The 21,039-nt window shown below is 35.3% G+C and overlaps 1 protein-coding gene across 1 annotated transcript in view; it reads right to left on the bottom strand.

Annotated features, from left to right (window-relative positions):
• CDK17 (cyclin dependent kinase 17) overlaps positions 1-21,039 on the bottom strand; it is a 47,175-nt gene that overhangs the window by 17,871 nt on the left and 8,265 nt on the right. The window contains exons 3-9 of the mRNA XM_007949756.2: positions 19,654-19,787; positions 19,392-19,517; positions 6,735-6,791; positions 5,579-5,693; positions 4,758-4,852; positions 4,451-4,513; positions 1,834-1,957 (exon numbers count right to left, since the gene is read on the bottom strand). Of these exons, the coding sequence (XP_007947947.1) occupies positions 1,834-1,957; positions 4,451-4,513; positions 4,758-4,852; positions 5,579-5,693; positions 6,735-6,791; positions 19,392-19,517; positions 19,654-19,787 (714 nt within the window). The remainder of the gene's footprint in view (positions 1-1,833; positions 1,958-4,450; positions 4,514-4,757; positions 4,853-5,578; positions 5,694-6,734; positions 6,792-19,391; positions 19,518-19,653; positions 19,788-21,039) is intronic.

Raw genomic sequence — 21,039 nt, 5'->3', positions numbered from 1 at the left:
GGCTGGCGGTTCAAATCCACCAGCCACTCCTCGGAAGGAAGGTTGGGCAATCCTACTTCCGTAGTGATACTGCCTCGGAAACCCAAGAAGGGGTCGCTATGAGTCGGGGCCGACTCGACGGCACATAACAACAACAACAACAACAAGCCTCCAATTACTGGTCACTTGAAAAGAAGTAACTTTAAAAAATACCTAAGAAAAAAATAAAAATTTATTTTAACACGTGTCTTATTTTGAACAGTAAGGAAAGAATCATTTTTAGGGCTTAGATTTCCATTATGTATAATTACATATCTGATTACAATATCATATAAGAAAAACATCAGAAAAGTTTAGTTCAATACTTTATTAAACTGGATATAGTAACACAAATGGTACTGGAAATTTAAAGAATCAGGCAGCACTCACACCATTTTAAGGAGCTCTGGTGGCGTAGTGGGTAAGCCATTGGGCTGCTAACTACAAGGTTGGTGGTTCAAACCCACCAGCCGGTCCGTGAGACCCAGCTTAATAGGAAAACAGCTCAATTGTCACATCTGTTTTTATATTTAATCTGTTGTGATACATCACTTTGGGTGAAATAAATGAAGAAAATCAGACCTCCACAGATATGAAGTTAGAAAAAGGAAGAGCATTTTACTAGCCTTTTCCAATGATTTTAGGTATTTTTCTTCGATACTTCAGAATGTGTAATGAATTAGTTTCTTAAATGCTATGTGGTACTGAACCATATCAATGTACTTTTCATACTCTGTTACATTAAAATCCTTTGGTCTATCTTGCACTTTGAATGCATCTTTTACCCATGCATGATTTTATACTATCATGCATTGGTCATTTGAAAAATATTGGTTCCTAGAGTTATGCAGATCTTCCAAATGTTTATATATTCCTTTAGCAAATCAACAAAATCACATTTGTGTATCACCACTGACCTAGTCAAAAAAGTTAGTACTGGGAAGCTAATAAACTCGAGTGGCATATTCAAATTTCCAAAATCTAATTTTTGCTTGAGAATTGAAATTGCACGATTGGAAAGAAATAATTTGTTGTTTTCCTTGAAATGACAGGCTCATTTTATTCATTTTCAAGAAAATGTCTGTCAAGTATCCAAGTCAGAGTAACTATAGTTTGTTGGTCATTTCCTTCTTCAATTAAAAATGATGTAACAAAAATAAACAAAGACTGGTTCAACTTGCACTCAAGTAAGCAAACACGCACTTTTCCCTGAGATATCATAGAACCTCTGTTCTGTGTGCAGTTAATGTAGATTTTAGTAGATTTTCCCATTTCGTCACACAAAATACTAAAGAGAGTCAGGGACAGAGATCTAACAAAATTAAGAAATTGCACTGCTTCATCAAGAACCTTTCTAAATGTACCCAGTACTTTATTCCTACAAGTTTAGAATGGTGAAGAATACGATGACTACGAAGCACAGCTTGGCACCACTGCCTTGATTTCTACTAAGGCATTAGGAGCTTTACCCATTATTCCTTCTGTATCATCAGTGCAAATATCAACACAGTGAAAAAGGCAAATAATGGCTTAGTATGATAATATAGTTTACCTTGGAGACCCCTGAGTGGATCTCAGGACCCCTAGGGGCTCTGTAGACCACACCTGGAGAACCGGTAGCTTTTTGTATTTACCAATAATAATAAACATATGATCATAAACATTAAGTCACCCAAAGTTCTGTTAAGTACCTTACTCTGTGGACTAGAGTAAATTTCTAAACCCACATGAAAGTGATGACACCCTGTAACAATAGTTATTTTTTAAAATTTAATCACTCTGAAAGTATTTATAAATATCTCACATATTCCATACCAAAATCTGCTAGCTTTAGCTCTCCTTTTTCATTAATAAGAAGGTTCTGTGGTTTCAAGTCTCGGTGCAATACTTTTCTTCTGTGGCAATATGCCAAACCACGTAAAATTTGGTATAAAAACAGCTGCAAGAAAGAAACAAACAGAATTAGTCTCACAATGAAACATACTTTGGTATAAGCATAACTTATAGTAAGCAAAAAACCAAATGGCCTAGAATAGTAAAAGAAGAATAACCACACCCTCAGTTGCAAAGCCTTTTCCTTATATAATTGTTTTCTGAATTTTTCAATTTATTATTCTCTTTGAAGCCTCTGCTCCTTTAGAAAGTCTTACAGTATCTATTTATAAAAATAAATATAAAGTAAAATGAAAGTTAGTTATAATGGCTCATTTGCTGCAAAAAAATTTAAATAAACATAGCCTCATAAACTTACAGGGCTCTAAGGTTTACACAGTTTATTTATGAAATTTTGGCTAAGCACCCTCCCTCAACTCCTCCCAAAAAAATTTTTTAAAAATCTCGGCAATGTCTTTAAAATAAGGCATCAAAAATGGTGGTTTTACTGTGGTCAATGACATGAGACAAAGTATATGTGAACTACTGTATGGAAAGTGAATATGCTCTGTAAATCTTCACCCAAATCACAATTAAAAAAAAAAAATGGTGGTTTTATGAAAACTCTGAGTGTCAAAGGGAATGGTGCTATACAGCTCTGGCAGATTATGTCCTATGAAAAGAGCCTAAACCAGCTTCTGCCAACCTACCTCCTACTCAAGCTTCCAATCTGATATGATTCAAAAATGGGGATTAACAGTGAATGACTCTCTGAGGGAAGCAACTCCTATAAAACTAACGGTAGGCAGGGTTTTTGTTATAGGTTTTGGTGGAAAGAGGGATATGGAACACAGATCTTTGATTCTTTGAGTTTAACAGAAAAGAAACTCAAGTGCGGAGGATTAAAGAGCACACCCTCAGATCCTTTGTAGGTGAAAAACAGCATTAGTACCCTGAGAACAAGCTAGAGCAGCGGGAGAACAACAGGCCTGGATGAATTCTGAGCAGCAGAGTCTTTATACATATTTGTGTGTTCTAAAAATTCTAACTTTACTAAAGTATAAGGGCCGTTTAAATATATGAACAATAAAATGCTTTCCAACTTAAGTCAGCCACGTAGACATGGTTTAAAAGACAAACTTCTCAAATTGTTGCCACATTATGATAATTAAGGTCTTTGTAAATTATTGCTAATATGAAAGCAAGAAAAACAAAATAAAAATCTATACAAATGAGTTTCAAAGCACCTTGCAAAACGAAATGCAAAAAAATGATGAAAACAATTCTCAGAGAAGGTATGTGTAAATACACTTACATTTAGAGCCCTAATTTAAAATTCTTAGCAATGCATTATCTATGTTCTGAGCTACCTTTTAGTGACATACACTGGCTCTCCTTTGTACCTACTAAACTTACTAACTAGTTAATTTATGTATTCATATATGTGTATGAGTGTTTAAAAGAGCCCTAGTGGTGCATTAGTTAAAGTGCTTAGCTGCTAAGTGAAAGGGTGGTTGGTGGTTTGAAAATACCAGCAGCTCCGCAGGACAAAAATGAGGCAGTCTGCTTCCATAAAGATTTATAGTCTTGGAAACCCTATGGGGCACTTCTACTCTGTGTCCTTACAGGGTTGCTACAAAAAAATAAAACAAACTCAAACTCACTGCCACTGAGTCAATTCAGACTCATAGTGACCCCTCCTTGGGTTTCCGAGGCAATATCTCTAGGCAAGTGGATTGCCCAAACTTCCTTCTGCGGAGTGGCTGGTGGGTTTGAACCACCAGCCTTCTGGTTAGCAGTCAACAGGATTGCTGAGTCAGAATTGACTTGATGGCAATGGTTTCTGGTCATATGTTTAAAGTTGTTGTTGTTATGTGCCGTCGAGTCAAACCCTGTCTACAAATTGGAAACACCTCAAACACATAGTGGGAATAGTCTATTTTCAGAATAGGTTCTCACAACCAGTGACTGAATAAATCTTTGCTAAATTTGAAGTATATCAATCAGGTCATACAGGACTATTGGAAAGAAAACAACTCTATCTAATGCTTTTACTCAATTATTTTGGATTTCATCTGGCAATTTTATTATACTAAACTTTTCTGCTTTTATTCACTAGATTAGCACCTTGAAAAGTTGGTTTTTTTGTCTGTTTTTAATTAAATAACATTTCAAATATACCAGAGTAGTTTGTCATTTAAAGGAGGACCTTTGCACTCATCATCTGTACTTGTTTCAGACATTTGGATTTTGATATTACAGACTTGTTATTTAAAGTAGAACATACCTGTAAACATATTCTGTACCACAGAGAATCAGCTTATAATGTGAAAGGAAATGCCAAAAGTAATTTTTAGAAGACTTATGAAAAAGTCTAATCCTAAGAAATGGTATAGAATAGTAAAGAGAGGTACTTAGTAAATATGTTCTGAGGACAATAACCTGTTTAAAATGCCAAACAGAATACTCTGAAACAGAATAGTTATGAAGCCAGTAGACTAAATTATGTAGTGTTTGTCTAAGCTTTAAATAAAATCTGAAACTGTGCACTAAAACATACCTTTACATTGTGCATACTCATGATGTTTCCACAGTCATCCATATATTGTTTTAAGTCTTTGTCCTAAAAATCAATAAATAGCACTTATTATGTCATACATAGTTTTCAGAATGCATGGCAAGATCATTTAATAGTACTTAGTTTTAAAAAATAAGTTGTTTTTCAAGGAAAGGTATTGGTGTACCACATACAAAACTTAAGTAAATACCAAGAACTAAACAATAATTGTCTCTGGGGCTAACAGTCCTATTTCTTGTTACAATTTTTAAAGCAAAATTAAATTTTTTTTGTTTAATTAAATGCTTACCAGATACTCAAAGACCAGAGTCAAAGATTTATCTGTGTGAACAATGTCATGTAAAGTAACTATATTCGCATGTTTTAGATCCTTTAAGAGTGAAACTGCAAAACAAAAAAGAAAGTCAATTATTCAGTCTGTGGAGCAGGTCAGTCTTTGAAAAAAGCCTGAAGTAAATTTAACACATGATGTGACTGAGTTTAACAATCTCTTAAATTTAAATTAATAATTCACCAAGGGGATTGGTAGTAGTAATTTAATGGAATCCAGGTGAACAATCTTTTAACATCCGAATTTGACGTTACAACACTTAAAACTGTCCCCAATATTATAACACTCTCGATGTCATCTGCTTTTTCTTAAATGTTAACCTTTGAGACTTTCGGGATTCATTTGGATGTGAAGTGCCAGGGACTCTTCTGCCCCAAATTGCTAACCAGGTGCCTCAAGTCATTTTCTGAATAATCCATCTTTTCTGCATACAATGACATAATATATTAGCTTATCATATATACTAATTTATAGTTAGTTTTTCCATGTACCAATATACAACATTTCCCTATGGCAAATATTTAAATAGAAGAATGATTTTTAATTGACTGCATAGTATTTCATTATAAGCTATACAATACAGTTTAATGCTTTTCTGTTGGATATTTCAGTTTAGAAATAAACTTTTTTAAAGGCCAAATTTATCTTTTAGTCATTATTATTTCTATATCTAAGCTCTTTTATTTACAAAAATATGAACTCTTATTGTCCAGCTTTGCTTTTAAAATATTCTAGAGAAATTTCATAATCCCTTTTGCTTAGAAAAGATCAAATTATACCTTCTCTTATAGCTGTGCAGGGTGCCCCCTCTTCATGTTCTAATCGGATCTCCTTCAATGCCACCAAATTCTCGGTCAATTTACTTCTGCCTTTATATACAGTTGCGTACGTGCCCTATAGAATATATTTTTGAAAGACACATCAAAAGTATCATGAGCGTCCATCTATACACTCTATATAATAGACAGTTCTAACAGAATATCTAATTTCTAAACATAATTTCACTTCACAAAAGAACCTTCACAATTACCAATCTCGATTTTCCTACAGCCAAGAGGATTTCAGTTCTGTGTGCACAACTTCCATACTCTTATAACCCTACAGCAGAATACCTCAAAAGTACAGAACCACAGGAGAATATTTCATTTATTTTGTATTTTATTTGAGATTAATGATTGGATCAATAGCTTTAAGTACAAAGATATTTTACCTGCAATGGTATATGGAGACTGAAGGAAACTTGTTGAGCATATTATGTTAAAATTGAAAATGTAGCTAATGTTTTATTAAATTATAAAAATCTCACTCATGTTTCTATACTGTTCAGAATCTTTGTACATTAAATCTCTATTAAAAAACTAACATTCTAAAGGAGGTCTCACCTGTCTTTGCCAAGTTAGCCCTCAAACTCCCTCATAGCTTCCTTCCTAACTAACTCTATGATATTTTTTTTTGTCCATTCTCACCTGGGATGTAGACTATTTAAAAATTAGTCAGTTAAAAAAAAAGTCAAAGTATTATCAACCAAGAATTTCCTTGATCTTCAATGAGATGTGTTTTTATTCTTAAAAATATTATTTAAATTTTTCGTAGGCTTGCACTCAAGCTATTTGCCATATGACAGCACAGTGGATGTCATGAAGCTAACTCACAAACAGATGCCTATTTGGTTACCAATAAAGCACAGCACTTTGTGCTTCAATAAAAGAATACAAGGTTATTTAAGGAGGAGGAAAAAAAAGATGGAATAACATCAGGATTGAAGGGCTTTTTCCTTCTATCTGTTGCTTTCTTGGAATAAGATACAGTCTTACAGAAAACAGTGATTATATATTTTTTTTCCTAGGCTGGCAAAAACTGTATGTTAATAGAGGGATTTAGGTAAGGAACAAGAAAAAAAAAGTGTCATATTTTTTTTAAAAAGTATTTACTTACCTCTCCAAGCTTTTCCAGTTTGATATAGGTTTCCATTTTCCCAAACCCAATTTCTGACTATAATGAAAGCAAACAATTATAAACTTAGTGTTTATTCTTAAATTTTCAATTTATCTTTTTATCAACTACTGAAATCAAAAAATGTGATGATAATCAAATTGTTGAATATTTGTCAAGTTTTAAAATATACTCTATGTTGGAACATTTAAAGGTTCGATACATTCTGCTATGAAAAACTTTCTATTTTAACACCTTGAAATTTTAAGATATCACAATACCTTAGGAGAATACTAAAGAATCTTGGAATTTTTTTCCCCCAACAAAACTGCAAAATAATTTTCCTCCATATCATCCTTCACCAGCTTCTGAGTTCCCTAGGAAGACCTGCAAGCCATAAAATACTATTTTTTCAGGTTTTCCAACCAAAATATAATGACGGGAAAAAAAATCCCTAAAAATCACTCTCTGCTATAGATCGAGAAACAGCAGACATGGAAGAAACAATGTAAGTCAAATTCTTGCCACCACCCATGCCCCCAAAAAAAGGCTTTAAAAGTGAGTTCTCAAATCCACTGCTTAAAAACCTTGAGCGGCTTGCCTATTTTGAATGGCATCAATGAGTAAGACAGATGAATACACTTAAATGTAACAAAAACCCAATGTTTAAAAACAACAAAACAAGGAAAACCAAAAACACGAACAATTTAGGAATAAAGAAAAAAGCAAATATAGATGGAATGTTAGGGCGTGTGAAAGCAGATTTAGAAAACAAGGTATGAACTGTGTGGTAGTTAAGTTTGTGTGTCACCTTGGCTGGCCTGGATGAATGGTGGGGCAGCTGGATGTAATTATTCCCTATGGTAGAATCTATTGGAACACTTGAATCGCTGCTTTAGGGATGCTGTCTGCTTCTCATATGTAAGAAACAGCTTTGGGAATGGTCTCTAACTTATAGCATGCTTGAACCCTGCATGTAGCTGAGTTGTTCAGCAGCCTGCCATGCTCCGCCGATCTTGGAACTTTCAATGGACTTCAATCAATGGGCCTGCTGTGTTGTTTGGTAACATTGGGACTGTGCCATTTTATTTGTTGACCGTGGGCTTGCTGGCCTCAGCAGCCAGTAGTTGCCTGAGTGATGAGATGCCTCTAGCGTCAGTGGGCTGGGAGCAGGAGGAAGAGCTGAAGCCCAAGGTCAAGGGGCTTTCACACAGCCCCTAGAGTCTGGCGCTTGGAACTTGGACTTCTAGCCTCCAAAAAGTGTAAGAGAATAAACTCCTGTTTGTTAAAGCCATTCCATTTGTGTATTTCTGTCAGAGAAGCACTGTTGTTGTTGTTGTTGTGTGCTGTTGAGTTGGACCCGACTCATAGCAACCTCTCCTTGGGTTTGTGAGGCAGTATCACTATGGAAGTAGATTGCCCTATCTTCCTTCTGAGGAGTGGCTGGTGGGTAGCACTAGGTAATCAAAACAGAATAGAAAAAGGGAGTAATTTTAACATCTAAAGTGGAATGGCCAAAAGTAACAGAGGCCCCTCAAAAGGAATTGCTTTCATCCTTTCGTTACAATGATATGTGTCATATTAAAAGCCATAGGGAAAAGTGCATGTCAAACAAAATAATTGCATCTTGGTAAGCTAATAAAAACTCTGGTCACAGGTGGTATTACTGAATGACTAAAAAAGTGCTACTTTTTACACTCTTTATAACAGTTTTCCTTTAAGGAAAGATTTTATTCTATAAAAATTTTAATTAAAAAATTAAATTTTAGAACCATCACACACCATCCACTCATGTATTTTCTTGTATATGATTCAAAGATATTAGGTACCTGCTTTCTATTATCAACAACTACGCCAAATCACAAATATATTCCAAATACAAATGTATTATAAACCGTAGTATCGAAAATGTGGCAAACAGTCCACTTTCTGGTACAAGAGACGGATTAGGAATTTCTTTGTATGGTCCATTTACTCATGGTCTTCAACAACTGGTACTTTTAAAAGCTTAAGGCCACAGAAACTGTAATAGAATGTATTAATTTTCTTATACTGATCTCTGGAATTCAGTTTCTTAAATTAAAAATTCTGGAATAACTGCAATTTTGCCACGAATTTGAAGTCTTGTGTCGGAAAAAAAAAAAAAAACTACCTTGAAAAGAAATGGAAACCAGTATGAACAAAACTAAAATCCCTTAAAATGACATAAAATTGCCATCATCTGTAACACTAAGAAGCACATGGGAAAATATGACTATAAGCAAGAAACTTTTTTCTTTTCAGGATAGGAAGTTTTCTTATTCATCTTTTTATCTTAAATGCCCACAAAACATGAAATACACTTTATGCCAATGGTGACTATGATAAAATGCTGAGGTTTGCTTTAAGAAGTATGTAAATGGACTACCAACAAAAGACTGTAAAGACAAAAACGTTAGAGATTACCATATCACATAAAGTGTATAAGGGATGTGTCAAAATATCACAGTCACTCTTTAGAAAATGAACTTTAGTGACATCATTGTTGTTGTTGTTATGTGCCGTCGAGTCGGCCCCGACTCATAGCGACCCCTCCTTGGGTTTCCGAGGCAGTATCACTACGGAAGTAGGATTGCCCAACCTTCCTTCCGAGGAGTGGCTGGTGGGTTTGAACCGCCAGCCGTCTGGTTAGCAGGCAAGTGTCTTAGCCACTATGCTACCAGAGCTCCCAGTGACATCATTAGAATATGCTAAAAGTCTGTTTTATAACAAAGAAAGCAAATACTGTACTATGAGGCTAAATTTAAATTTGAATAACAGGTTAATAAAGCAAACAGCACAACTGAATTCCATCCATGTAGGCAAAGAATTCAGACAAAAGGCACAGCTATCCTAGTGAACTGTCTGTCAGAACCTAGTTCAAAGAGAAGAACACAGCAACCTACCCTTCATTTTAATAATTTGCAACTTTAAGGATTTGATAATTACATCCAAAGATTATTTAGTGGATCTTTAAATGGAATTTGTAGAAAATTCTGCATGCATTTTTATCTGCTGAACATGACAAGATTAACAATAGATATAATGACTAGCTTGTCGACATGCTCTCCTACAGAAATTATTCTGAGGACAAAGGACAAAGCTCATTTATTCAACATTTACCAAGCACAAGCTAGGTGCTGGAGATAGGGAAAAGAAGACAGATATGATTCCTGCTTTTATGAGTTCAGAATCTACACTGAGTTCTCAAATTATTCTAGAATCTTTTTAAAAAGTTTTATAAGAAGATAATAGCTAAAGAAATGGCACAATAAGCTTTATATGTTAATATAATATTTAAAAAGCCCTTTAATCTAATTCTACTTTCCAGACAAAGAAAGATCATTTTTTCTAATACTTCATTGTCTAAGAGAATACTTTGATTACTGGCAGCTCTTAGCAAATTCCTGTTCAGATGGCTCTCTGATAGCATAAGCTGATAGTTTTTCTTAAATCCCCAAAATTACAATATATAGTACTTTCCTACAATTCAATGTAACTTGTAAATGGTGTTAAGAGTTATAGGGGATTTCATTGGATCTGGCAACATAACCACTGTACTGCAGTTACAACATTGTACTAACATGCTGGCAACGCAATTTTAATTGAGCTTCAAAATAAATGATGTATGTGTAGAGGTTCCACAGATGTCATTCTGTAAGTATGTGTAAAAAAGGGGACCAAACCAAAAAACAAACTCACTGCCATCGTGTTGTTTCGACTCATAGTGACCTCTCCTTGGGTTTCCAAAGCAGTACCTCTATAGAAGTAGATTGCCCAATCTTCTTTCTGAGGAGTGGCTGGTGGGTTTGAACCACCAGTCTTCTGGTTAGCATTCAAATGCCTTAGGCACTATGCCATCAGAGCTCCCATAAGAAAGGCCAAGAGGAAGGTTTTTAGAACATCATTTCCCTTCCTGTAAGAATTAACCAAGTTATTACTGTTAGTGATAGAAATGTGTTCTTCCTCTATGATTATGCAGGGCAGAAAAGATACTGAGAACCATTTTTCTACTTTGTTTTTCTTTTATTTTATAAAAACTGCTGTTAGCATCATCATGACACTATGTGTACATAATAAGCCAAAGGTAAATTAGTAAGTTGTGCCTGGATTTTGAACCTCACTTCCACATTCAGTAATGCATTCATTATTTCTCAGCGACATCAGGACTTGATACCATCTTCTCTTATCTACTCCTAGAAATAAGAAAGGAATACATGATCTACATTGGTAAAGTCAAGAAATGAGGATTCCACTCACTGTTTAGGAAAAAAGAGACTCTAAACCCTATGTACAACAGAATGGAATAGTCCTGTGCTAGCCTCACAATCACTGCCATGTTTGAACCCACTGTTACAGCCACTTTGTCAATCCACATCACTGAGAGTCGTCTTCTTTGTCGTTGGCCCTCTATGAAAGAAATGACGGAGAAAGAAGGATGTCTTTCCTCAGGGACTAGTCCCTCCTGATAATGTGTCTAAAGTACATGTGACGAAGTCTTACCCTCCTTGTTTCTAAAGAAGATTCTGGCTTTTCCAAGACAGATTTGTTTGTTCTTCTGGCAGTCCGTGGTTTAGTCAATATTTTTCACCAACATCATAATTCAAAGGCATCGACTCTTTTTTGGTCTTCCTTACTCGTTGTCTAGTTTTCGTATGTATATGAGGCAACTGAAAATATCATACCTTGGGGGTTTGGCATACCTCAGTCCTCAAAATGACATCTTTGCATTTTAACACTTAGATTTGTCCAATGTAATAATAAAATATATTGTTGCTGTTGTTGTTATATGCCGTTGAGTCGGACCTGACTCACAGCAACCCCTCCTTGGGTTTCTGAGGCAGTATCACTATGGAAATAGATTGCCCAACCTTCCTTCTGAGGAGTGGCTGGTGGGTTTGAACCGCCAGCCTCTGGTTAGCCATCAAGTGCCTTAGGCACTAGGCTAAAAAGTATATGACCCATAATTATTATATGAGACAAATTTTCATATATAGACTTTCATTCTTCTCTAGCTGCACTTATTCTCATAAAACTTCCACTAGGTAAGCCGTAATTTTAAGGGCAATAAAGCTCTGATAAATCCTCACTACATCTAACCATAGGCTTTCTCATTAGTCTGATATATAACTAGATACTTAAAATTTCTTTCATGTTGAGTTAGACTATTACATTTCTTAATAACCAGAAATGAATATTAAATAGCACTTCACCTATCCAATAACAAATATATTTTTAACATGAGATATGACTAAATGTGGCATCTTGGATGGGATCCTGGGATAGAAAAAGGATATCTGAATAAACTATGGACCACTGAAGGTTCCTTAGTTCTAGCAATGTAAAAAAGAAATGTAAAATGTTAACAGGGGTAACTGGGTATGTGGTATATAGTTTATGGGAACTCTGCACACTATTTTAGCAATTTTTTTTATAAATCTAAAACTATTTTAAATAAAAAAATATATTTAATTAAAAAGTCAATGGAAGGACTCAGTAGAGAGAGACTAATATACATAAATCTACGTTGTTATGGTTGTGTTTTGCCATCGAGTCAGATCCAACTCACAGTAACCCCTCCTTGAGTTTCCAAGGCAGTATTATCACTACGGAAGTAGATTGCCCAACCTTCCTTCTAAGGAGTGGCTTGTGGGTTTGAACTGCCAGCCTTCCGGTTAGCAGTCAAATGCCTTAGGCACTACTATAGGGATAACATATTTTAAGCATCCTGAGAATATGGGATAAGAGCAGGATAACTCCTCAAACTCAGTATTAAAAGAAAGAAAGAAAGAACAGAATGAGTATAGGCACAGGTAAATTTGTGTATTTCTAATTGAGAAAATGATAGTTTGACTAATTGCTTCATCATGTGAAAGGAGAGATCATTTGCTTGGAGTAAGAAGCACTAACCAGAGAAAGACTGGGGAAACCAGGCAATGAAGGTTCATTTAAAGTTGATGATCATGAATTTATAATAGAATCAATCCATCCTATTATATGACTTTTTCCAGCAGACATAAATTCTATGACTTGTTTCTTAGTTCCCACTAAGAACTATGTTAGGTTTATGTTATTTGAACTATCCTATTTATTACATAAAGAGCTCTGGTAGCATACTGCCTAAGACATTTGACTGCTAACCAGTAGGTTGGCAGTTCAAAAAAACCCACCAGCCACTCCGTGGAAGGAAGACTGGGCAATCTACTTTTGTAAAGATTTACCACCTTGAAAACCCAAAGTGGGTCGCTATGAGTAGGAACTGACTCGATGGCAGTGAGTTTGGTTTTTTTTTTTGGTTTACTTATTACATGAGCAGACTTAAACAGCAAAGATGTCACTACAATGACCTAAAGTATGCATGACTCAAGTCACAGTCCTTTCAATTGCATCATATGCATGCAAAAGTCGGACAATGGAAATGAAAGACAGAAGAACTGATGCATTCAAACTGTGGTGTTGGCAAAAAATATTTCATATACCATGAACTGCCAAAAGAACAAAAAAACCAGCATTAGAAGAAATACAATCAGAACACTCCTTAGAAGTGAAGATGGTGAGACTTTTGCTCACTAATTTTGGACACATCATCAGGATAGAAAAACTGCTACAAAAGGGTATCATGGCTGGTAAAGTGGAAGGGTGGTGAAGGTGGGTGAGACTCTGTGAAATAAACTGACAAGTGGCCTAAACAATGGATTAAAACTAGCAACAATCATGAAAATGGCACTGGACTGGGCAACATTTTGTTCTAGTATACATGTCGAAGTCGCTATGATAGTGACTAACAATAACAAACTTGTTACATACTGCTATCAGAAAATATGAAAATAATGTACTAAAAGTTTTATACTTTCAGAAACACAAAGCTGAAAATTTGTATCTGATCTTCAAACATTGTTTTATTTTTTAGAGAAAGATTATCATCCCTGGAAGTAAGTTCTGATACACGTGGAGAATATTTTTCTTTTCCACACCTCCTTTCCTATAACCTTCACACTTTCCCTTCATTCATAAACACAGATATCTAAAGAGCTGACCTCCTTGAAAAGAATTATTTCATTTTTTGTATATATAATGAATATATTACCTATGGAAACATCAACACTAATATATGTGAATAAAAATTTTTGCCCATTCCCTAACCTTTAACACCCTCCCTTCCCTTTAAACATAAACCTAGGGTACAGGTTTCTATTTTGAAGAATAATTTTCTAATGCATCTTGAAAGAAACTGTGCTTTAGGTAACACAGACAAATAATAAAGGGATACACTAACAGAAACCAAAACACAGCTGGCATGATGAATATGAAATCTATAAGCCATTTCAGAATCAAAAAACAAGGGAAATGCTAAGAACACTCATTCACAAAAGCAAATTTGAGTCACTGACATTCATCAGAGGGCACAGTTTTCTTTAAATTAATATAGACTGAAAAAGATGGCTCTTAAATGACAGCTTTAAGAATTACATGGATATTAAATCATACTTTTAGTCCCAAGCTGAACATTTAATAACTCTAAAATATACCTTAAGTACAATCTTTGATAAAAATTGATAGACAAAGGTCATTAATTCAACTGGGCAATCAAATGACAAACTTATTCTAATAAAATTATCTTAGGCAGTGACTGAAAAATATGATAGTCATAAACCTAGACAAATATCTAGTTGGTGTTACACTTTTATGGTATTATATATGAATATCAAATAACAAAATAGTGTGTATGTGTGTGTATATTATTTTATTCTTTAAATTATTTAACCAAAACAGATGCTATTGGTAGATAAACATTGCATGATATAATATATAGAGGAGGATAAAACAACAGCCAGCAAACAACTGCTAGCAATTCAGGAATCACACTGTCAATTGCTCTTCCTCCAGACACAAAGTCTAACTGGTTACCAGATCCTATCTACTTTGTCTTTATATGACCCCTAGGATCTACGGTTTACCTTCCATTTCAACTAGGACTGCCATATCATCCTTCATTTTGAAAAGATTCCTAATTCATCTCCCTGTCTCTAGTCTTTCTCTCCTCTAATTCATTGTTTACACTCTTCCTGAAGCTACTCTTAGGAACAAAAATATGAACATGTCCGTCTTTGCTTAAATAAATACCTTTGATGTCATCTAATTACTTGAGATGAAGTCCAGACTCCTTGGCCAGACATCTAAGGCTTTTTATAGTCTCGATCCATCCTATCTTTTCTAGCCCTATTTTTTAATATAGATATTATTCTATATTTATCTTCCATATCAGTTATAATTTCCCCAATAAAACAGATAGAATCATACCTGAGTATGATATTAATACATGAAATTTCCTCTGCTTAAACACTGTTCTACCTGCTGTCAGTTTAACGAATTCTTACCCATCATTTTAGGGCCAGCTTAAGTGCTACCTCCTCTGTAAGCCACTTGTTTGCAGAGACATTTTACTTTCTGCTCCTTTTGTTGTTCCCCTGCACTTTATAAGTGCCTCTAACTACAGGACTATCATCATCACACTATTCATTTACTGCATGTATCTTTGACTAGAATGTGCCAGCCATGAAGCAGAGTCCACTTGGAATAGAAAAGCACTGATACAGAGGCAGCTCTAAATTCTAATCCCAGTCATGCCAACGACTAGCTGCGACATTAACCGTGCTTACCAAAACGGATGAAAGAAAAGATATGAATCCAATATTAAAGAAACTGAATTCATTATTGAAAACATTAATTATAAATTGAATTCATTATTTAAAATCTCTCATTAAAAAGATATAAAAAAAAGATGCCAACTCAAAATTGCCAGATGACATGGTAATTTTCACTGAATTATCAAAAAGAATCTATGGCCCATTATTAGAATCAATAACACAAATATAACAAAATTGCCAAATACCAGGTCATCATTCAAAAAAAAAAACCCAAAAAAACTGCATTTAATATGTCAGCATCAAAACCAGTATAAATTTTTAAATGATGTAATTAAAAATACCATTAAGAAACATAAAGAAACACCAACCTTTATACTGAAAACTACAAAACACTGAAAGAAATAAAAAATCAAAATAATTGGTGGGTTGATTGAAGACTCAATATTGATAAACAGATTAAATACAAACACAATCAAAATTCAGGAGGTGTTTTTGTGGGAAGTGACAAGCCAATTCTAAAACTTATATGGAAATACAAAAGGCCAAGAACAGCCAAGGCAATATATTTATTAAAGAAGAAAAAATGAAGGACTTGAACCATCACATATCAAGATCTATTAGAAAGCTGTAAAAAATAAAAGACAGTGGTATGGCATTGATAAAAAAAAAAAAAAAAAAATGAATAAACTGAGCAATGAGAAAAAAATGTCCCAAAAGAAATCCTCATAAGTCACCTGAATTTAAGTCAAAGGTTGACACTGCAACAGGGAAAGCTTTTCAATAAAGCCTTCAATAAACGGTGCTGGGTCCACCACTACAGCCTGGAAAAAGACCACTGTGACATGTAAGTGGAAAAGGACTTTTATCCAGAATGTTTAAAGATTCCTATAAATCGATAATAAGAAGGCAGAAAACCCAATGAAAATAGAGAATAAATTTAAACAGTTACTTCACAAAAGAGGATATTAAATAGTCAATAAACACATAAAATGGTGTTAGTCATCAGAGAAACGTAAAATAAAGCCACAATGAGATACCCCTAGCATTCACCAGAAATGTTTTAAAAAAAGAAAAGCAACACCTAAGAACTATCATAACAGTGCTGGGGGGGCGGGGGTGTCAATAGTACCACCACTTTGGAAAACTAGTTGACAGTATCTAGGAAAGCTGAACATACCCATACCATATGTTATAACAATTGCACTCTAGGTATTCACCCAACAATGCCACATATGTTAACCAAAAGAAATGTCCAAGAATGGTGATAGATTCACTATTTAGTAACAGCCCAAAACTGAAAACAGCCCAAATGTCTACCAATAGGAGAAGGGGTAAAATCTAACATACTCATATAACGGAATACTGTGCTATAATGAGAACAAATGAACTACAATTACATACAACAACATGCATGAAGTTCACAAGCATCATGCTGAGCTAAAGAAGTCAACTACAAAAAGATTCTGTAATATGTACTTCATTACATATTGGGATATATAGTGTATAATATATATCCATATATATATAAACTTTATATAAATATCTATTTTTATATGTTCGAATAAAATGTATTTTATATTTATGTTTTCATAGTTATAAAGTTCAAAAAGAATAAATAAGAATAATCAGAAATGTTTATCAAAATTGTGAATGAAAATTTTAAAAAGTCTTTCCACCCTTCAGGACTGGAAATGAACTCACTCTCCTGACTCAACTTTCAGCAAACAATAGGCAGGTGAACAATAATACCAGGAAGGTATGCACTTCTTAGAACAATCAAACACAAGAAATCAAAAGTGCAGGATTTGCCCAGGGGTAAAGCTCAGAAGGAAGGAATGGACAGGAAAGAAAGACAAAGGGAAATGGTAACCACAGGAAGCAAATGGGAAGAGTGCTGTTACACTGTGGGAGTTATAATCTATGCTACAAAACAAAATGGTATGCACTGTTGAATAGAAAAGCCATGTAAACTTTGACCCAGATCACAATAAAAAGTTAACTGAAAAACAAAAGTCTTTCCCTATATAAAAACATACTATAAGAATAATATAATTGAAATGGCATGACACTATGGGTAAAAATCCATAGTGTCATGTTATTTTGATTGTATTATTTAGGAACTCTGGTGGTGTAGTGCCTAAAGCATCTGACTGCTAAACAGAAGGCTGGCAGTTCAAACCCACTAGCCACTCCCTGGAAGGAAGGTTGTTTGAGTAGTTTACTTCCATAGTGACACCACCTCAGAAACACAAGGAGGGGTCGCTATGAGTCGGATCCAACTCCAGGGCAGTTGAATGAGTATGAGTGATAGGTAAAAAACTATTCTGTAGCATTAGAAGGCAAGGATAATGGCTACAATTGAAAAGAAGGGGATTAGAAAGTGAATAGAAAGGTGGTGGAGCAGGAGGTTTCTTGGATTTTTGGAATGGTCATTTCTTCATCTGGGTACTAGTTACACAGGAATGACAATGCTGCAAAAATTCATTAAGCTGCACAATATGGTTTGTGTACTTTTCTGTATATATTATATTTGTATATTTGGTAGTGTAGTGGATAAGGCATTTGACTGCTAAACAGAAGGTCAGCACCACCCTCCAGCTGCTCCACAGAAGAAAGATGAGGCAATATACTTCCACAGAGATACCACCTTGGAAACCCAAGGAGGGGTCACTATGAGTTGGAAACAATCCATGGCAGTGAGTTTGGTTTTTTTTTTTTTTTTTTTTTTTTGCCATAGTCTAGAGGCTGCAATGATGGGCTCAAACATGGCAATGACTGGGAGGGTGGCACAAGACTGGGCAGTGTTTTGTTCTGTTGTACACAGGGTCGTTATGTGTCCGACTTGATGGCACTTAACAATAGCAACATCAACAGCCATAGTCTTTGTAAATCCCACCAAATAACCAGGTGGGACTAGCAAATGAAGTGCTTATGGCCCACCAAAGGGGACTGGATAACTTGTTAATACTGTAAGTAAGGTACACAGCACCCTTACAGGGGTGAGATCACACTAATAATGTGAATGGAATGTTAATGAGAGGTTGGTCAGTTTGCCATCCTGCTAGGCTTAAAACAGAGTCAATCCCAGAGCAACAGGGGAACCACTGCCACCAAGAAGAGATGGGAGCAGAGCATGTCCTCTGTTACAGAGAGCTGTAACACTAGAGACAACAAGAGCCAGTGGCAGAGAAAAGGCAGCGGCAGCAAAACCAGGAGACTAGCTGGAGACAGCAGAATGGTCTTTCACTCATGGAGAGAAAAAGCTGAGCACCTTTGGGCAGAATATGCTTGTTAGCAGAGTTGGGTGCCTCTGGGCATTACTGATGCAGCTAAATAGCTTCATAACACTTGCTCAAGCAGAGCCAGACCAAGAAGACCAAGGATCCAAGGGCCAGAAAGAGGCCTGCCTGCGGGCATGGCTGAGAAGAGGTATCCTGATCAACTTTCTGTATCCTGAGTCATTTCTGATCCTGAAGTGTAACCTGTGACTTCCCTAATAAACCACACAATCCTGAGTACTGTCCGTGAGTTCTGAGTGGCCAATGCAATGAATTCTCAAACCCAGCAGAGAGGCAGAGTGTGCTAAAAGAGGAATGGTTGGTGCCAGAACTGGTTTAAAAAAAAATAAAAGCTGGATAGAGGAGGCGTGTCTGGCCTTTGCCTCACAGCAATCAGCCTTGGGCTGATGATGCTTATGGTGATTCTTCCCCTTTGTGAAGTCAGAGGAGATCAGATGGTTCTGCCACCATTCTTACTGTGCTTGACTAATTAGCCTAAAGGTTTGTGGTTCACACTCAGCCAGAGGAACCTCAGAAGACAGATTCCGCAATCTGCTTCTGAAAACTCACAGCCTTGAAAACCCTATGGAGCAGTTCTACTGTGCACATGTGGGGTCACCATGAGTCAGAACAGATTTAACAGCAACTAACAAACACCACCTGGAAAAATCAAACAAGCAGATCTGATAATGTAGTTCAGAACACTTAAAACTTACTAAAGAAGCCCTACGAGACCGTCGACTCATTGGTTGATCAAATGGTGGACTGTTTATCTGTAACTTTTCAAGATATCCATCAGGTATTCTGATATCTGCAGGCAATGATAATCGCTTATTTAAATCCTAAAGAAGGAAAAATAAACGTCATTTGCCTTCATGAAAAATTTCAAATGAGTATTTACTCTATTTGATATGTGTGTATGTGTGTGTTCACATACACAAGTACACACATGCATATTTTTATTTTAAAAATGGTTACCTCCATTGAAATCCGTCTGTGTATACGATTTCTAAGACAAACACCTGTAGGGGACTGGACTTCATCAGATGATGTTCCAGAAGCTTGGTCACTCTCACCATCTGATCCCATTTTTAAATTTTCATGAACAATATCTGTAACAGGAAATGAAACATCACCTACCTTAAAAGAGAAAGAGTATATCCTACTATATCACATAGCTTATTATTACTCTAGGTAACAGGTAGATGGCCTACATACAAAAATCACAGCATAAAAAGCCTTTTACATTCTAGGTACTACAGATGTGCATAGATCAAAACATAATTTATATATTTTAAAACAGTAGTAAGAAATCCTTTCACACTCTCAGATTATGAAAAATGATGGGGAAAATATCAAACAATTCTGCCAAGAGTTGAGTAATAAAATTATAGACTGGAAATAACACTTGGGGAGTATTTAGTCAGTTCTCTCAACTTCCAGATCTGGGAACTGAGACTGTGAGAGGTTAAATGATTAAGCAAAGGTCACACACCTTACAGGCAGTAAGGTTTAGCATACTTTCCATTAAATAATGTGCCACTGTATCTACATTTCAAGTAGTTCTTTGGATATTCTTTAAAAAAAAAACTTTTTAAAAGCTGCTAATGTAGCCTTTCCCTTCTCACCACAAAATATGAGACCTATCAAAACAAGTATCTGAACTACAAGGTCAATTTCTTTGACCTCCAAAAGCTCAAAATCTGCTGGGGGTAAAAATACATGCAAACTGAAATACAAGGTAGGTTATGGCATAAGTTTTAATATAGATAAAAGTGGAAGTACAGACAAGGTAGATTAATTTGAGAATATTAAAAACAAACTTGTATTTGCTCATGTATTTACATTTGACAATCATCTTCTAAATCATCTAGCAAGAGTAGTATACCAGAAACATGCTACATCTCAAACACAACTCTTGCTACTATTCTCTCTATATGTTGTATATAATTATTCATTCCTCAAAAAGCATCATGTTGTTTCATACCATTTAATATCTTGGTGATAAATGGTGAGAATATTCCTATTCACACTGGTAAGTGGTAATGGTTTTCAAAAGCTCACTATGTAATTTAAGGATATGCTGCAATTAAGCAGAAATGTCTGGAGAAAGTTTATGCTAAGATCTAAACAAAAATTAACTTAGCAGCAACAATCAACGTGTTGGTGGTGATTGATTCCTAACCTGTTAAAATGTGGTCTCAGACACATCTAAGGCATGTACCATTTTTGTCACACTTTTAAAATGTTAAAGATAATTTACCCTGCCTTCAATTTCCCAAAAAATCTGAAAATATTCCTTCCTCAGAGAAATGTTGTATAAAATACAGTAACACTAAACATATAGCTGAGCTTGCAAGAAAG

The sequence above is a fragment of the Orycteropus afer genome, unplaced genomic scaffold (assembly GCF_000298275.1).
Source record: "Orycteropus afer afer isolate SDZICR_OR568_19922 unplaced genomic scaffold, OryAfe1.0 scaffold00253, whole genome shotgun sequence".
NCBI lineage: Eukaryota > Metazoa > Chordata > Mammalia > Tubulidentata > Orycteropodidae > Orycteropus > Orycteropus afer.
Note: the sequence above shows the minus strand (reverse complement) of the source record. Positions and strands in the feature narration are given on the sequence as shown.